At 32.5% G+C, this 18,111-nt stretch overlaps 1 protein-coding gene across 5 annotated transcripts; it reads left to right on the forward strand.

Moving 5' to 3' along the window:
- Positions 1–562: 562 nt before the first annotated feature.
- LOC148607861 (uncharacterized) lies at positions 563–15,306 on the forward strand. Of its 5 annotated transcripts, none has more exons than XM_088544882.1 (9): positions 563–645; positions 1,970–2,069; positions 2,296–2,862; positions 3,168–3,330; positions 5,127–5,283; positions 6,326–6,602; positions 7,874–8,158; positions 10,144–10,208; positions 11,316–15,306. In XM_088544882.1, exons 3-9 carry the CDS (start codon positions 2,500–2,502, stop codon positions 12,559–12,561), a joined length of 2,556 nt encoding a protein of 851 aa, XP_088401008.1. In that variant the 5' UTR covers positions 563–645; positions 1,970–2,069; positions 2,296–2,499; the 3' UTR covers positions 12,562–15,306. The 5 variants fall into 5 exon arrangements, with proteins under 5 accessions (XP_088401008.1, XP_088401011.1, XP_088401010.1 ...); XM_088544885.1 differs by having other exon boundaries at positions 7,874–8,152; XM_088544884.1 differs by lacking the exon at positions 1,970–2,069 and having other exon boundaries at positions 571–645.
- The last annotated feature ends 2,805 nt before the right edge of the window (positions 15,307–18,111 follow it).

The following is an 18,111-nucleotide window of genomic DNA, read 5'->3' on the forward strand; positions in this document are numbered from 1 at the left end:
TCAGCCCAAGGCCACCCAGTGGTCTTTAATGAACGACGAGGAAACCTTCATTCCACAGGGCAGACTACAGCTGGCTCCAAAACATCATTATACACAGATACAGAAAAAGAATTGCCCCTTTATACTCAAGTAACATAAAAATAAACTTAAAGCAGTGATTCGGATTGAAGAGAACATGCGCTTTTTATCACATTCCTGCTGAAAATGTCCCATTAAAATCAGAAATGTTTACAAAGATATGTTAATGAATGGCCCATTGAAATTCTTAAGATTATTAAAAATGGCCATTCTCAAAATATTAATCCCAATCACTGTAAATTTAAAGGTGAAAACGAAACAAGACATACATGTATTCCTCACTTGGGATAAGCGAATAATGCGGCTGGGTTAAAGAACTTTGGCGTGACCACATCCTTAGGCCTAACCCTTTAAAATCTGACTACTGTGAAAAAAAATATTACACAATTAAACACACCTAAAAATCAGTTCAAAAAGGTGACGGAAATAAGGAACTGGTTAATTACCGGAAATTGGAATTTTCCGTCATTCATTTTTAATTTCCAGTCGATTTGGTGACTTCCGGTGTATATTCACAACAAAGCTGACCAGAAATTAATCTCCCTTTTTTGCTCGAAAATGTTTTAGGTTTATATCTTGCTGATGTACAAAAAATAACAACCATTCTCCTTTTAAATTTGCATTGACTTAGATTCCAAGTGGAATTATTGGGTAGCATTTGAACATGTAGATGATGTACATTGGCTACATTTGATGATTTGTACATTTTGACATATAATTTTTGTTTACTAGTACTGCATCAACTATACTTCATTAATGGTTTAAAACATACATGTGTATTATGCTAATTACAGTAAATATAGTCGCCTGACCATCTACTCATGCTTTGCTATACCAAGTACATTTTAATATCTGCTCTGTATCATGTTGGTTTAGTATGAGACAAGTGAAACCTGCACCTGAAATGCTGCTGAAGAACTATCAGTTTATACATCCAATTATTCATTTAGTTACTTGTTCTATTTTATGGTTTTTTTTCAATAGATTAGGTCAGTTTTCGTTTTTTCGTTTCATTTATTTTGGAGCCTTTTACAGCTTGCTTTACATGTTTCATTGTGATATGGCTACATTTGAAGAAAATTCATGTGTTGGAAACATTCTTTCTGATATCATGCTTAACATTTTTTCTACTCATACATATGTACATGTTCATGCAGTACATATATACTTCAGGCGTCAATTTCACCAAAAGTCGTAAGTGTGAAGTTAATGGTAAGTAATGACGTCACAACCTAAAATAGCATTGTGACGTCATAATTTATGATCAATTTCACACTTATGACTTTTTGTGAAATCGATGCCTGGAATCTAGTCCGTAATTTTCTGTTTCCATTTTAGACTTCTCTTCCATTTAGCACCATTTTGGAGCATACCAAATTACATATTTTAGTCAATTCAGTATTATAATTTGATTAAGGCTATGAAATTTACTACGTACACAAGCCTGTTTACAGCAGCTGAAGAACACTAAAAATCTTAAGTTCTAAAGAATGTCATGCCTCTTTGACCAATAATGAACAAAACAGTAGACCCTTTACAAATTACCAATCACTTCAATTACTATTTTCCACTCCTACAGCTGTATTGACAGTTGAAAATGTGTAAATTATAATAAAATACTTTTAGTTTTCCAATTATGTTTTAGTTCCAATTCAACTTTATTTTGAAAACATATTGGGTTTAAGTGATATTCTTCCAATTCTATGCATACATAAGAAAAATATGGAAATTTGACCTTGCTCTTAGGGTTTTACATTTTAAGTAATTGCCAAATAATCCATTATCTATGGAGGCACACACTTACTTCCAGGACTTATTGTAAACAAAATCATGTACTGAAGGTCAATCAGCTCATGGAAATACTATTTATGCAATAAATTTAATATTCTAGGTAAAGAAGAAGACAATAAAGAAAGTTGTTCGACAGAGAAATTAATTAAAAATGTTCCTCAAAACTACATGTATATTAAAACATGTGAGAACGACTTAAGGTAAACATGTAATAATGACATTTCAGTTATCTCATTGACGGATCATCCCCTATACATGTACAGGTATCCAAGATTCTTATAAGTGTAGTAGAACTCTCAGCCTGTTTAGCCAAGTTTTGTCAGAAAATTTCATATGTCTTATTGTATATTGTAAACTACTGGATATGGAGTTCTTGATAAAATTATGTTTGGTTATTTAATGACTCTTTTTTATATTACATTTCAGGTTGAATCTAGCATCATTTATACTGAACCACAGTCTGTTGTATGTAGCTTGATTTGAAAATGATACTTTGACCTACAGAACAAAGTTTACTTGAACAGTTAACTTTTTTTTTAAATTTCTAAAAAGGGGAAAGTGGGACCACCTTTGCATAAAGTATAACCCAAAAGGCAGTTCAATAAACCAAAGATTACATTGACAACAAGAATGGTGGCCTGTGCAGTAAATAATTGTAGAGTCAAATCAGGGCAAGGGTTTGCCATGTTCAAATTCCCTGATTCTGAAAAGGACTCTGAGAGGAGAAAACAATGGATAGACAGTATCAAATTAGTGAAAATTGATTATGAACCCACCTCATTTGCAAGAGTTTGTGAAAGACATTTCCAAAATGACCAGTTTGTGGTAGATCCAAGCCTAGCTGTATCCATAGGTTTTCAGCAAAAGAAGCTGAGACTAAAGGAAAATGCTGTGCCCACCATCTTTACATCGTTTGAAGTTGGAGATAGGATAATGTACAAAAATAGAAATGGTGTGAAAAAGCCTAAAGGTAGACCAAGGAAAAGAAAAAAGGTACCTTTGTTTAACAGATTAGTTGACGTCAGATTTTAAATGGTTAATACCTGTACATGTATCTCAACAAATTGAAAGTACATACAATAGTACATGTATGTCCTTCTACAATTACTTCATTTTAATAAATTTATTCTCTTTTTGGAAGGTCATTCAATATTTGTTATAAGTTTTTCATACTCCAACTTTTTAAGGGATGAGTGATTTTATAGTTTAACTGTGTTTTTTGGCTTTTTCTTCCTTTTTTTGTCATTTGTTTGTCATTTCCCATGTCAGTGAACCAGTAATCATTTATTTTTTTACAGTATGAAGAGAGTGAAGATTCTGATACTTGCTCAAGTTCTGACACTGAACCATATGATCCTACCGATTACAGTGTTCTAGATAATGACCCTGAACAGCTGACAGGATCAGTGTTGGATAGTGGCCAAAATAATTCAATTTCCTGGATAAAGTCAAAAAAAGGGAGTAAGTTAAAAGACAGAAGCTTTATTGTCACTTTTTAACTTATAAATATTTTTATAACTGTAACACCATTATTAAAATAGAAGAATAATGCGAAGGTCATGTGGTTTAATTCACTGTACATAAAAAACTAATTAAGTAAAAGTAAAAAGTAGCCAGATTTAAAAGAATTGAATACAAATGGATTCAGGTAATAGTGGGCTGCCTAATCTTTATTAATACATGTACATTTTTTGTTACCAAGACAATTTATGATTGTTGGTAGTTTGACAAAAAGAAAGATTTATTACCTTATTTTGTGTCAAAAATTCTTCTGAAGGTTATCATTCTTACTAAATAATTGTTTATTTTTAAATTTGTGAGAAATTACATTTTGTCAACATAGAAATTAAAAAATACACAATATCAGCAAAATGCACTTAGCAACAGAAATGACAGAATTACAATGGAATTTCTTGTTAGGAATTATAAAATTCTTTTTGGTTGTGCATAACAATTGTAAGTACTGATGTTTGTTTTTTTTTATATAAATTGAGAAACTCGTAATGAATAAAAAGAAAGACAACTTTGCCTTGATAAAAGAATGACTGAAAAAAAATATTGTTAAATCAAAAATAGGCTTGAACTAATGTCAAGTACATGTATGGTGTTCATAGCAACGTTTGGAGAGAGCAAAATAGTTCAGGTACAAAATTGCACATCAGCATGTAAGAGGGTAATTAGAAGGCACATCATGCAAGCATTCAAATCAATTAAAAAAAACACTGACAGAAAAGGGCAAGGCACATATAAAATCCATAAAAAAACATTAGGGTGGTGGTACCCTCTCAAAACACACAGAAGCAAAACATTCTGTGTACATACAAAATGTGTACTGTAGCTACATTTTAGTCTGGTACAATATTTATATTCCTATTTTGAGAAATAATACAAGAAACATTTGAAGAAATGTCTGTCAAGAAGTTTTAAACAACATTGTGTGTTTTTATTGACAATATCATAGTTAGTATGGCATTCGTTTTTTGTAGCATACATGTTGTAGTCATTGCTAATCTTTGATATTGTTTACAACACTGTGAAGCAAGCTGATGATAAAAAACATCAAGCAAGCAAGAACAATTGAATTTTGTGAACCCAGGGGTTGATCCAAAAAGTGTTTGAAAAGGGGGTCTCCATCTGGAAGTTTATAAAAAGTGAGTTCCCCATGCATATTATCATTTGCTCATTTTTGTCCTGATCATGCACATTTTTTTTCCAATTCTAACGCAGGGAACCCTCTTCTATGAAAAATCTTAATTTTTAAGATTCGATATTTGATTCTAGGACTTTTATAGATATCCTTTAATTGAATGAACAAAACTTGGTTGACAATTTTGAACCTACATATAAATACCACATTGTTTAATCTAAATGTAAACCTGCATCCACTGTAATCTCAACAGTTTGTGAGTTAACAGTAGGTAATAGCAGTGTTCTAGCTAGGATTTAAAAAGGGCAGGGTGCTGGAACCAAAAAGGGCACCTTAGCACATAAAGCCTGATTGTAAAAAGGCACTTTCTGAAAACAGTAATATGTGTATTAGTCTAGTTTAGATCATTTTAAAGACATGAAATCCTAAATGTTTATTAGACATATAAAGTATAAAATATATATGTTCAACACTTGAAGTAAAATAATATGATTTAAAAAATATCAGATCAATCTCCTCTTTTACTCTTAAAAAAGTATCAACAACTTTGTCTAAAAATGAGTCAAACATGTCTTAGCAAATTGGTTAGAAATTATTTTTATAATTGTAGTACTAAAAAAAGTGATTTGTGCCCTGGCAAGGAAGAATGCTGCAGTTGCTCCAACTTTTGTTGAGAAGAGGAACCTGGCAGCCAATGGTCTTGGTGATAAAGTGGTTGAGTTTCCTGAAGAGGGTTCGGAAGAAGAAGTTAGAGTTGCTATTCTAAGGTAAAATAACATATTTAATCGTAATAACGCCCATTTTGACTATGTGACATAATTATTCTTTTTTGTATGTTATCTCATACTTGGAATTGATATAGTCTCTTTTGCTTCATTTTGCAATCAAGCAACTGGTTATTGGCCATTGGTCAATGGGAACAGCATAGATATCAGCCCATTGTTAATGGAAACTTCATGAAAAGAAGTAAAGTTCTGATTATGAATTAAATAATTTGTTTACAAATGAAAAAAAAAATACAGGCAGATATGACTTGAAATATTCATCTAGAGTCATTTCATAATGATTCAAATATGTAGTAAAAAAAGTTTGACATTTCATTGTTCCGTATTGCCCCTTGCAATAACCCAAGACCCATGTCAGCCCATGAGCAGAGGTCTCAGGCTTCATGTGGAAGTCTAGTGTTGATATTAAGTGCAATGTAATAATCTATAATTTTCTGTTTCAAGAGCAACGATACTTTAAGAGAGCAGATAACATGTTATTATGTAGATAGCAATGATTTACCGATTGTTCCCAGTGTAATTTTTATCGATAATTCACGCTGTGAAATAAATTAGGTAATTTCACTATCGTGCTTTCTCCCACCAAAACGTCACACCACAAAAATCAATACTCCGTTCAGAAAATTTTTAATTTGTGTTGAAAATAACAATGAAAAATGGAATTAAATCTATATTATAAATAGGATAATCAATTGGTTATCGTGAGTAACCAAAATATGATCACTTGTGCCAAGAAGTCGTTAAATCTAGGCATTCTTTGTCACTCGTGATCATATTTTGGTTATACACTCTTTCCAATTAATTATCCTATTATTATCAACCCTCTAATTAGCCTCACTGAAACCCAGCTGTAAACAAGTCAGTTGTCATAGTGATACTGAGAAAATTTTAAATTTTAGACTTTCCCTTAGAAGATATTGGAATGTAGCTGTAGACATTTTTGTTGATTCAATGTTTTTTTTTTCATTTTTTTTTTAATTTATTGTTGTTTTAAAGGTATTTGTAATATTTTTTTTTATTTCAGAGAGTTTCCTCAGCTTGTTCTGGTAGGAGGATTTGATTTTGTGTGTACGCAGGGAAAAACCCGTCATCTATTTCATATTGAAAACTTGGATGTTAAAAAACTATTCAGCCTTAAACCAGGAGATGGTAACCTGTATGCACGCCCTAAAGACATGGACATTGATATAGACAAAAATCTTGTGTATGAAAAGGAAGGTGGTTCTTCATATGGAGTTTGTCAGATCTGTGGGAAATCATTGCCGCTAGATGGTATCGAGAATCATGTGAAACACTGTAGGGTAAGTTGCGGGGTACATAATAAAAAATATTGTAATAGATAACGTGTGGAGAGGAGCCTCGTGTCTGTGTAAAAGAGTTAATAATTACCTGTAATGAGTTTAATAGTGTCACTCACATTGTCTGACAGTGCTTTATTTTTTTTTTTATTTATCTGTTATAAGGCCATAATAAAAAAAATCCCTAGATTCTCATCCAACTGTTTTGAAAAAAAAAATGGCTAGGGGATGGACAAATTTTACTTTTTATCTTTTATTTTCCTTCAGTACATAGTAACTGTCACATTGTGTGTTGGTGTTATCATCATCTATGTGTGCTTGGTGATCAGCACAAACATGTCGAGAAAGCTTTATCAGAGTCATGTACCTGAACTGCAACACCTATACCAATTTTCATCAATTTGGAACAATTTTTGAAAGAAATAGCAGCAAAAAACTATGATTTACAAACTGGAAGTTACTAAATGACGATTATTATAAATTAGGTCAGGACAAGAAAAGGAATTTTAAAGGAATTGGATATTATTTTTCAAAACACACTTTGAAAATAATTTTAAAAAATCAGCGCTGCTGTAAAAAATGGGTCAGGCGGGGACAGTAATCTAGGATGTTTATTATTATTATGGCCTAAACAGGAAAATACTCCATCAGCAATATTGAAAAAAACATAATGCAATTTTTTTAAGTTTGCAATTTTAAGTTTGTCACATTTTACATGACAATAAAATCATTGCAATAGTTTATGAATAGACAGTTTTCTGAGGCCTTATCCTGACATAGAGATGGATCCATACATTTTTTACTGCTATGAAATCTAACTAAATCTATATGGTTAGAATTGTAGGCAGTTTAGGCTTTAAAGATAGACTGCAAGCTGTTTATAAGCTGCTTTAATCTTTACCATATTCAATCTTATAATTACATGTATACCCCCTGCTTGAATAGTGGGAGATATACACTGTACATATATAGTGATCATACTGTGCATCTGTCTATTTTCAGGTCACAAGTTCTAATCAGCAACCCTTCTCAAACTGCTGAATTTATTTGATGAAATTTTCACACATTTTTTACCATATTGTGCACTGCATATTATTTTTTTTTCCATCTGAACCCCCTTAGGGTTTTCTATGTGGTGTCTGAGGAGGAAAGTGGGGGTATCAGCAAGTGAGCTTTGCTCACAGTATTTCTAGTTCATATTGTGAACATATACTTGTATGCTGGTTTATATCAAATAATTTTGTACATTTTTCTCATGTAATTTTTTAATTTAGTATTTTGTCAAAGAAAAGCAAGAGAGAGAAGAAAAAAATAGGAATAAAGTCATTGAAAAAAAGACTAAAGAGCCAAATGACATTGGGATACCAGACCCGGTGGTTGATGTCTCTGGCATTAAACAAGAGAACCCTGGCAGTATCATTGTAGAGTTTAAACCAACATTGCAAACAACACCGATCCAACCAAAACTCAGCTATGGTCAAGTTGATAATGGTGTAACACCAGACTTTCACCCAGAAATCAAATCATACCAGAGTCTTGCAGAAACTGAGCAGGTACATGTATGTAGCATAGCCTTCCGAAAAATACCAATTTGAGTAATCAACCTTTAACCACTGAAAAAATACTAATCAGACTAAAGTGGTATGAAACTTCAAATAATATAAATCAAAATATTTGTTGTATTTTTTCCTTATTGTTTAACATGTACTAGAAATTATTCCTATCCTTTTCATTCCCAAGAAAAAAATAATTAATTATGATTCATTATCTCTTCTTTGGTAGGGAGACATCTTGTTTTTGCCCTGTCCATCTGTCTGTCTGCCTGTTTGTGTGCCCACACTATTGTAAGGAATTCATGACTCACTGAGCTTTGCAGTAGTTAAAACCCTTTGAACTTTGGAAAATGGGGAAACATTTATCTTTGTAAACAAAAATTTTTAATTGAATTATATTTCACAGACAGTAATGCAAATTTATCTTGTATGCAATGACCTCTGTTTTTTAACTCATTGAGAAATAATTTGCAGATTGATATCTTCTGAAATTTTTTTAAAATGTATACTGGTGATGAGTCTTTGTCATTCTATTTTTCATTCTTACTTCTTGTGCCTTGTATTTAGTTCTTATCTTTATCAGGGGAGGCAAGTTAGTCATGTTCATTTTAAAGCTTTTAGAACACCCTGTAGTCGTGGGAAATTGATGGAGTTAAGGGGTAAAACAGGTTAAATGTATGTGTCTCATGCCACAAATTTTTATCTGCAAAAATATGAAAGTCATGCATTGCAATAGTTTGAAATTTGTTTTGGATGAATTGTACCATGTTATCAAGGTGCACTGTTTCACACACCAAGTTACCCCTGTCAAATTTTGTAAAACTTATAATTAAAAGTTAAAATTTTGTGGATATATTGTTTAAATGTAGTTAAGCATTTATACATAGACAGATGTAATACATGTAATGGTAAACAGGTGTAATTTAAATGAAGAATGCTATCTGGAACGTTTCAGTCCCCTGCCATATTAGGTTCTCTCCTCAGCATCAGATGGCTGATTTTCAAAATATCTTATTTCGCACAAACTTTTTGAACTTAAATTGCAAGAGAAGGAATCAAAAAAGGTCTTATTATTTTTTCCCTTTTTGTACCTACTCCATGCATGCTTTCATCATGTGGTAGTGTCTGATATTTTATAAAATATAGTATTTGGCTGATAGTTTTGGAAAGGCCCCCGTGATTTGTACTAAAATTCAGTAATATTTTTTTTCAGTATGTTACCATGGCTACTGGATTTTACAACAATTACCACTAAATTACTCATAAATGACTTGACCTCCACACACCAAGGATTATAAAAATATGCGCTTTATTGTGTCAAAACACTTGAAATTTCTGTGTGGTCTGCCTCAAAACAGCTTTTTTCAACAAAATGAGACCAAATTTTCAAAAATGACCTAACCATTTTGTTCTACCTATATTGCAATCACCTTGTCAGTTTGTCAGTCTATCCATCCTTCCATCAATTACACTTTTCTGTAAAAGATTTCTTAGCTTCTATTAGAAGAATTGCATAGGTGCATGTATTATGTTTATTGATCTGCCCTTTCCAGGTTCCTTGCTTATCTATTTCCTGTTTTCCATACAACTTAATTTAAAAGAAATGATTAAGTGGGTTTTTATTTTTTAGGAAGATGTATTAAATAACATCTTTTTTCTTACGAGGAAGTCTTCATATGTTTAAATTTGGAAACTATCTACATGTATGGTAAGATTTGAATTTGGTATATTTAGAACATAATCATGATTACATATATACATGTAGATTATACCATTTACCATATGACTGTGCTGATTTCATTGTTTAACACGTCCACTTCCTGTTAACTACTCGTGGCATGTGGCATCTTTTTGTCACAAATACATATTTCTTCTAATTTTATGATGGCTATGAAAACCATTTAAAAAGAACGCCTTCATAAGCCAATTTTGGAATCAACTCCACTTCTCTTTAAAATTCTGATTATACAGTGATTATATTTGAACTGCAGGTTACAAAGACGGAAACTGACAAAAAATTAGATGACGGGAATTATGAAAAGCCAAAAGTATATGTGTAAGCATCTTTAGTATCTTTTAGAGTGATGTCAAAGTCTTAATCAATCAAATTTACAGTAAGATTGTTCTTTGAACTTTAAGTCTTAAGGTTCATGTTCAAAATATACACTTGGAAATTTACATGTACATCAATTTTTTAAAGCTGCATTAGCTGCCAAATTTGTTCAGTTCTGATTCTACTGAATTTTGCTGATTCAATGAAATAAGTTTGTAGTAATGCAGTTGAAGCAATAAATGTAGATAATATCTACAGAATATTGTGAAAACAACGTTTTTTAAATCAGGGAAGATCATTAGCTCTAATCTAATTATTTTTCGCCATTACTTCCAAAGATCGTCGACAGGACATTCACCTAGGTTCAAAATACTTTAACCTTTGTAAAAAAAATAACAATAAGGGATACACAGGTAAGCATGTGTCTTGTTTTCATTTCATTTCATCTATATCTTGATTAGTTTTCAAATGAATAATGACCACATTTGAGCCACATTATGTCACAATAGCTAAATTTCAAAAGGATGTTTGCGTTATATTCGAACTTTCTTCTTTTACTGCTTGAGTCTGTCATTCTCCCTTAACGTTGAATAACCAATTTCGCTTTGCAGTCAGATTTGTTATTAGAGAGGCGACCTTTACAGCACATGCGCGAATTAAGGTCACAAGAAGTCACATTCATACGGATTTTTCTAGGCTCATTTTTTGTCTTGTAAGACAATAAATATATAGACACATATTTCATGTATTTCATGTATTTTATTTTTGAATATCAAATGAAGTTATACAGGAAAAGTACAATTTAGTAGAAATAATTCAAAATTTAAGGTATATTCAACAGAAACAAAAATTTATGAAAATGACAGCTAATGCAGCTTTAAGAGTTATATTTCTAGAGTTCATCTAATGAAAAATTTAGTTAAAGTGAAAGTTAAATATTCCCTTAAGGGACTTAGTTACTTATTGGATCAGTTGAATCCTCAATTATAAGTTAATCAGTATGCAGGGATATATTAAGATACATGTATACAAGACATTTTAAGAAATTTTTTTAAAGACGTTGGATTCAGTTTCCAGTTCATAAGTATTTTATTTTTTTATTATTTTCAGTTCACCATCAATTGATTCTTTTGAAAAGGAGATGTTATTAACTTTGAAAGATACTGTAAATGTACAATCACTTGGTCTTAACCTGTACCAGCTACAGCGACAGGGTGTGTCATGTGACTTATTGCTAAGTGGTAAAGACAACTGCGCCATTTTTGCCCACAAAGTTGTATTTCTTGCTAGTGAAAGCCCTTTTCTGAAGGAAATTTTGTTACAAAGTGAAAAAAATAATAAAAATAATGCTTACACAATAATTAACTTCCCGTTATACTCATATCCAGTATTGGAAACTTTAGTACGTTATGTGTATACCAGAGAAATTCTTGTTCCGATCGACTGTGCTGACAGTTTTTTCCTGTTATGTGGATCATTAAAGTTTAACAGGGCACAAGTACTGATGAAACCTTACCTAAAAATGATTGTACCAAAGAAGGAGTCAGCTCCCCTTCCTGTTACATCTGCTGCAGATGAAAAGAAAATTACTGTTGACCAAACCACTAGAACACTTCCTTTACGAACTAAAAAGGTTATTTTTAATCCTCCGAAGAAGCTTTCAGAAAAGTTACGAGACATTATGCAAAAGAATGAAGAACTGTTCAATGATGTTGGTATCAACAATGATATAGGAGCAAAACTCATGGGGAAAGATCAAGACCATGTTATTAATTCAAGTTCAGGAAGAAAGCCTACCGTGGTAAGTTTGGGTCACCTTGTTAAAAGTCCCCCAACTTATACACCACCTGTTCAAGGTTCTGTAGTTCATGTGTTGAACAATGCAAAAGAGAAAACTGTTTCCTCTTGTCACATGTTTGTGAAAACAAGTTCCTTCAACTCAGATATCAGTGATGATACAAACAATGGTGTATCCGATAATGACATCACCATTAAATCTGAACCTCTCTATGCTGTAGTGGAAAACGTTGAATCAGGTAGGTTGGACACAAACCAGTTTCTATCTGGTACCTCTAGTGATAAATTTTTAACTTCTGCCGACTATGGTGTATCTCTTAAAACTACAAGTCCTAGGACGTCAGCTCTGATAAACGATGATCAAATTGAAAGTGAGTTCATAGAAACTTCGTCAGATTTCCATGGTGATTATGACCCAAACATTGTGATAAAGACTGAGCCACCTTGTGATTATGAAGAGTGGCAAAATAAACATTCCTTAGGTTTAGATTTACCTGTTGTTCCTGAAAATAATGAATCATTAGGAAACGTAACTATAAAAGAAGAGCCGATGACGTAATGAATGCATTACACAATATTTAGGGGACATAATTATACAAGGATCTCTCTTACTCACTCATTGGGATTTTCTTGCCATATGTATAATGCAAAATTTGCTTGATAATCACATTCCCCCAATGGTAGATTTTGCTCTACAATGTATATGCTTATGTCATTCTTTAATTCATTTATCATAACTTTTAACGGTATGTCTGTTTTCCATGTCTGGTCTTTGTCCCTGGATTACATTCTTTTGATTACCGCTATAACCTTGGTTCCCTTGATTACTCTCTGAATAAAACTAAAAGTAAATTTACAATGTGTGCTTACACTTGTTGAAGACCTTTTGGTGATCTTGGAAAGTATTTGCTGTTTTATATTTAGGTTATAGATATGTGCATTTGTTATGTGTTTTTTTCTATAATGTATGTATATCATTTACTATAAAGAGAGAAATGGTAACAGTAATTAAATTTTGATCAGATTTCCACTGATAGGTGAAGAAATACAGGTATAGATCTGGCCTGGGTGCCACTAAACTTTAAAAAATACTCAAACTGAGAATATTTGTAACTTCAGTGGTAACTTCTATAAAAGCCATTGAAATTAATAACTTCATGCACACTAAAGAATTTTCTCAGATGGTAATTTTAACATTTTTGTGGTAATTTGGCCAGAAAACAGATTGACAAATAAATATATATGAAGTATCATATAGTGTTTTGACTGAATATTTGAACAGTTGTGCTAAAATTAAATAGTTTTTCCTCTGTATGCTAATATGATAATCTTCTTACATAAAATTCAATGTTTTAAATTTGAAAATTTGAAATTTTTTTGTGATGCTTGAATATTATAAAAAAAACTTTGCAACAGAACAAGTAGTAGTGCTTATATTTTTACACTGTTTTGTTTTCTGTTATTTTTCCTAACAATAAGAAAATTGATAAAAAAAAAAAAAAGTCTGGTATGTACATGTAGCAGTTCATTGAAGTTTTGCTGAATAAAAAAAACACAAAATATTGCAATTGTTAATTATACCATATTTACATGTACATGTATGTACCAATATTGGGTATGCTTGTACATGTATAAAATTTAAACCTTACTCTCAGTTGTAAAATCTGAAAGGTACAAATTTTCCTATACCTGTTACACATGATATTTACATACATGTGCATACATGTATGTGTATTGTCCATGTTTGTATTTTACATATATAGTGTATTAAATTTCAAAATTATATTATATTTACAATAGTGGTATGATTTATATTGTAAAGCTGGTACTTTTTTTGTTATTATATGTCAAAGTTTCACTGTTTTGGTTCCTTTTTGCTGTATACAAGTAGCCCAGAGGTGGATGTAGTAGGGTATGGGGGTAAGAACTCACTCCTTTTGTTTGAAAAAGTGTTTATTTTGCACAAAATTTTGGCCAGAATGAGCAAATAATAGCCTGAAACCTCTTTTGTTTTTGGAACTCCCCTTTTCAAAATTTCTGGATCCCTCCCTGTAGCCATTAATTGTCCAGATTTCTTCTGACCCTGCAACCTTCCTCATTCTTTTTTGGATATTGATAAGTCAGAATGCAACCTATTTTGATTGTGTTTTTTTTTCCTTTTAAAATGAACACCTGAATATAAAAAGGTAAAATTTTGACTGGAGCCATAAATATTGCATTTCAGAGTTTTTGAAGTCTTTTAATATTAGTATATTTGGATAAACTGAATACCTGTCTTGACCAGTCAAAAAGGGTTCAATAAAGAAGAATATGACTGTTGTAAACAGGTTTCAAAAAACATTTTTAGATTTTGCGAAAGTATTAAGTGAAATTTCACGAACTTTGAAATTTTGTTGAAGTTATTTACTGTTGAAATTATTTATCAAAGTACATGACATGGCAATGCTATCAAACTACTGAACAAAATTCATGAAACTTGGTATGTATACAAGTAAGGACACATTTGGTAAATGTGCATATTATCTGGCAATTTGATCTGTCAAATTTAGTTGGAGTTAAACCTTAATCTGACTTCTGAGAATCTCTTTGGGGATGTGAGGTAAGTAAGCGTGCCCACTAAGTTTTTTTTATTTGTTTCTTTCAAATTTAATATTGTTAAAGGACCATTACATAATATTAAAAAGGTTCTGTATATTGACCAGTGATCCTAATAGTCTATACTGACAAAAGCCACTTGTCTTTTCTAATTACTACTTGTATAATTCTTGTTCTTTACACTTTAAATAGCACTCCATCTAAGGATCATGCAAAATGTGATTCATGGGTAAAAAGCCTACATATTTTTATTTTTGAGATTTTGTTTGAAATGCCATAGTAAACAGAAATTAACATGTGGTTTTTCATATAACCCGTGCTCTTAGGCGATAAAAATTGTATAGAAGGCACTGCAGATTTCAAAATGAAGGGAGATAACTGTAAATGACGCTCAAATACAACAGAATCTATTGGATTTTCAATGTCGATTATCTCCTAAGAGCAGGCAGATTTGAATGAATAATTCATAGTATAGACCCATAAAACAACTTAATTACAAAAATAAAAATATTTAGCCTTTTTTGGGGTGTATCACATTTTTCAGATTTTGCATGATTCTTACAAAGACAGCTACTTTATGTATGTTTAATGTGTTGTTATACACTTATTTCAAGAATCCTGCTGGCTCTGATTCAATTGTTTAACACTTTTCATGTCTTTTTTTTCATTTATGTACTTTAATACTAAACTAATAAAATGTTGATTTATGTGTGGTGTCTTGTATAATGGACGGAGCTCATTCTTTGTTTACGGTGCACTGCCATTTTGCTGTGGGTTTGGTCTAAAATGTGAAACCCGTACTCGTACCAACTTTTCCCTGTACCCAAATGATGTTTTGCAAATTTCTTCTTTATTACTAGAAATTTCCAGCGCAAACTTAATACATATTTTCAAAGTGACATCATTTAGGCTAGCCTTATTGTTTTGTTTTGTTTTGGGTTTTTTTTTGTTTATTTTTGTTTGTTTGTTTGTGTTTGTTTTTTTTTTTTTTCATTTTTTCAAAAAATAATTTTATTCGATTTTCTGCTTTCAAAAGGTTTAAAATGTGTAACCCGAAATTCCTGTACCCAAAATCAAAGTCCAATATTTTACTGTATATTGTCTGTAGTTTTTATGCAAACATGATCTTAGAACATTATCATATTATCAAAATTTTTATTTGCGATGAATTAAAGTAAGACTGTTTATGAGAATTTCTTTTTCATCATGGACAAGCTTTTATCCATTCTTTGCTGATACGGGGATTGACGTTAGGTGCCTGATTCGGGGATTGACGCTAGGTGCAGTACGGAATTCAAACTCGATCACTTCTTTTTTAAAACAATTTCAAATCTTTCAAAACTGTATCCGAAGTCTTTTTAGTGAAGTTTTAACCTCTTAATGTTATCAGTAAAACGTAAAATTCGAACAAGCAAGTGAGAAATTGTCAATTTGAGTTTTCTACGATAACATCCGGTTACACATTTTAGACCTTCTGTAAACAGAGAATCTATCAAACAAAAAAATATTAGAAAAATAAACTTAACTTTCTTGACTAGAAATGAATGGAAACGGACTTTCGCACATCTTAACATACCGTAAGAATGAATATTTTAGCAAAATATCATTTGGGTACAGGGAAAAGTTGGTACGGGTTACACATTTTAGACCCAACCATTGCTATTGGCGAAGTCTCATTCGGTGAGCAGAATGTTAGACTTTATCCTGGAAAAGCTTAATGCATCTCGACACAGCCAATAATTTCCAAATTATTATTAAATAAATAGATAAATTCGTATCCACTGACGTATAATGAAACAGCGCCTCTGCACTTGCACAATCGTCGACAATTTTCATTATTTCCGTCAGAATATTTTTTAGCCATTTACATTCTACATACGTGCAAGGAACATTATATTTAACTCCTTGATACATGTATAAAGAACGTCGCAGACACGCCATTCATATGAAGACAGATATAGGAACACCACTGTACTGAATGAAAGAATTGGTGCTTACAGTTTACACACTTCATTTGATATGCATGTTTTGAAAGAGACCAATCTGGTTTAGTGTATACAGGAAAGAATACAAATCTAAGAGTAATCAAGGGAACCAAGCATTGACCAGTTGCACCGGTAGGGTAAGCGCCCTCTTTCCTAGAAACACCCACCGACTTGTTCATAATAAGTCAAGTCAGGGGTTGACAAAAGAGGAAAGGTTTGTTTGTTTGTTTGTTGGGGTTTAACGTCCGAGCAGCAATATTTCAGCTATATTCAGACGATGACTTGCGGACAGAGGAAAGGAAAACTATGACACATTGAAAAATCTGGAAGTTGATTTCGAATTATTTCTTGCAAAGTATGAGGAATCTCTACCAAGAACTATATATTTGTATCTAGATGTACCATCATTTTTTGAAAACAACGATGTATAATGTTTTTAATTCGAGATTTTAACCGAGTATGTGGAATAGAAGTATACAGTGTTGAAAAATTATAGGTTTTAATGCTATTATATTCTGATAATAGTCATAAACTGATTGTCCTTAATAGATCTTTCGAATTTTTCAGGATCCACATTGAATTAATACCACTACGGGAATAACAAGTGTTGCGGTAGGACTGCAAACCCTCTTTTACAGCTGTGAATACAGAAGTTAAAAGTTTTGAAAGAGGTTTGGTGGTACATTTTGCAGATCCAGCTATGTAACGTTGTTTGTATGGATTCTTGTTGAGTTTAAGAATCCAGTAACATAGACGGTAAATCACAGTCATCGTCCCTGGTAGAGAGACCAAAAGAGGATAGCACAGATTTATGGTATTCCACAATATCTTCTTTGGAGAGTGTGGTAGCAGTATAGGTCTTATCACTGCTATTATTTTCTACGTCTACCTCTAATAATAAACATTGGATGTAAAACGTTTTGCAGACAAAAACAATGTTGTTTTGGGCTTTGTCTGCTGGTACAACACATTTGTCATGTATAGTAGACAATGTTTTTGCTACCCTGTGCAGGTCCGGGAGTTAAAAGAATAGGCCTGCAGCAGCGCTAAGCTTGTCGTAAAAGGCGACTAAATAGTGCTCAGAACCCTAGCCGGGGGCTAGGGCGCTCTGCCCACAGAGCAACTGGGATGTGTGCCCCAGGTGGTGGAATGGGGTACCCCTGGCGTGTTACATGCTGGGGTTGTCAGGCTATAATACGGAAAACCTGACCGCAAACCATACTGTGGTGCGCCGTGTTGGGAAAGATGCCACGTTCCTCGCACGTTAAAGAACCCTACTGTGGTATTCTCCCGGAGTAGGAACCATAGGGCTCCGCCCCAGGAGGCTAAATTGCCCGACCCTACCCACCTCTCCCTATTTCTAGTGGCATTCAAAATTTGTCGACCCCATTGTCCTTGTGTCCCACTCCTTTTTCCATTCATCATTTCATGTTCATTTTATCATCAATTTCATGTTTATCGTCTGAATATAGCTGAAATATTTCTGCTCGGACGTTAAACCCAAACAAACAAACAAGCTACATCAGGGT

The sequence above is a fragment of the Perna viridis genome, chromosome 9, assembly GCF_037379345.1.
Source record: "Perna viridis isolate PV_CMFRI_1.1 ecotype Kerala chromosome 9, ASM3737934v1, whole genome shotgun sequence".
In the NCBI taxonomy this organism is placed as follows: Eukaryota; Metazoa; Mollusca; class Bivalvia; order Mytilida; family Mytilidae; genus Perna; species Perna viridis.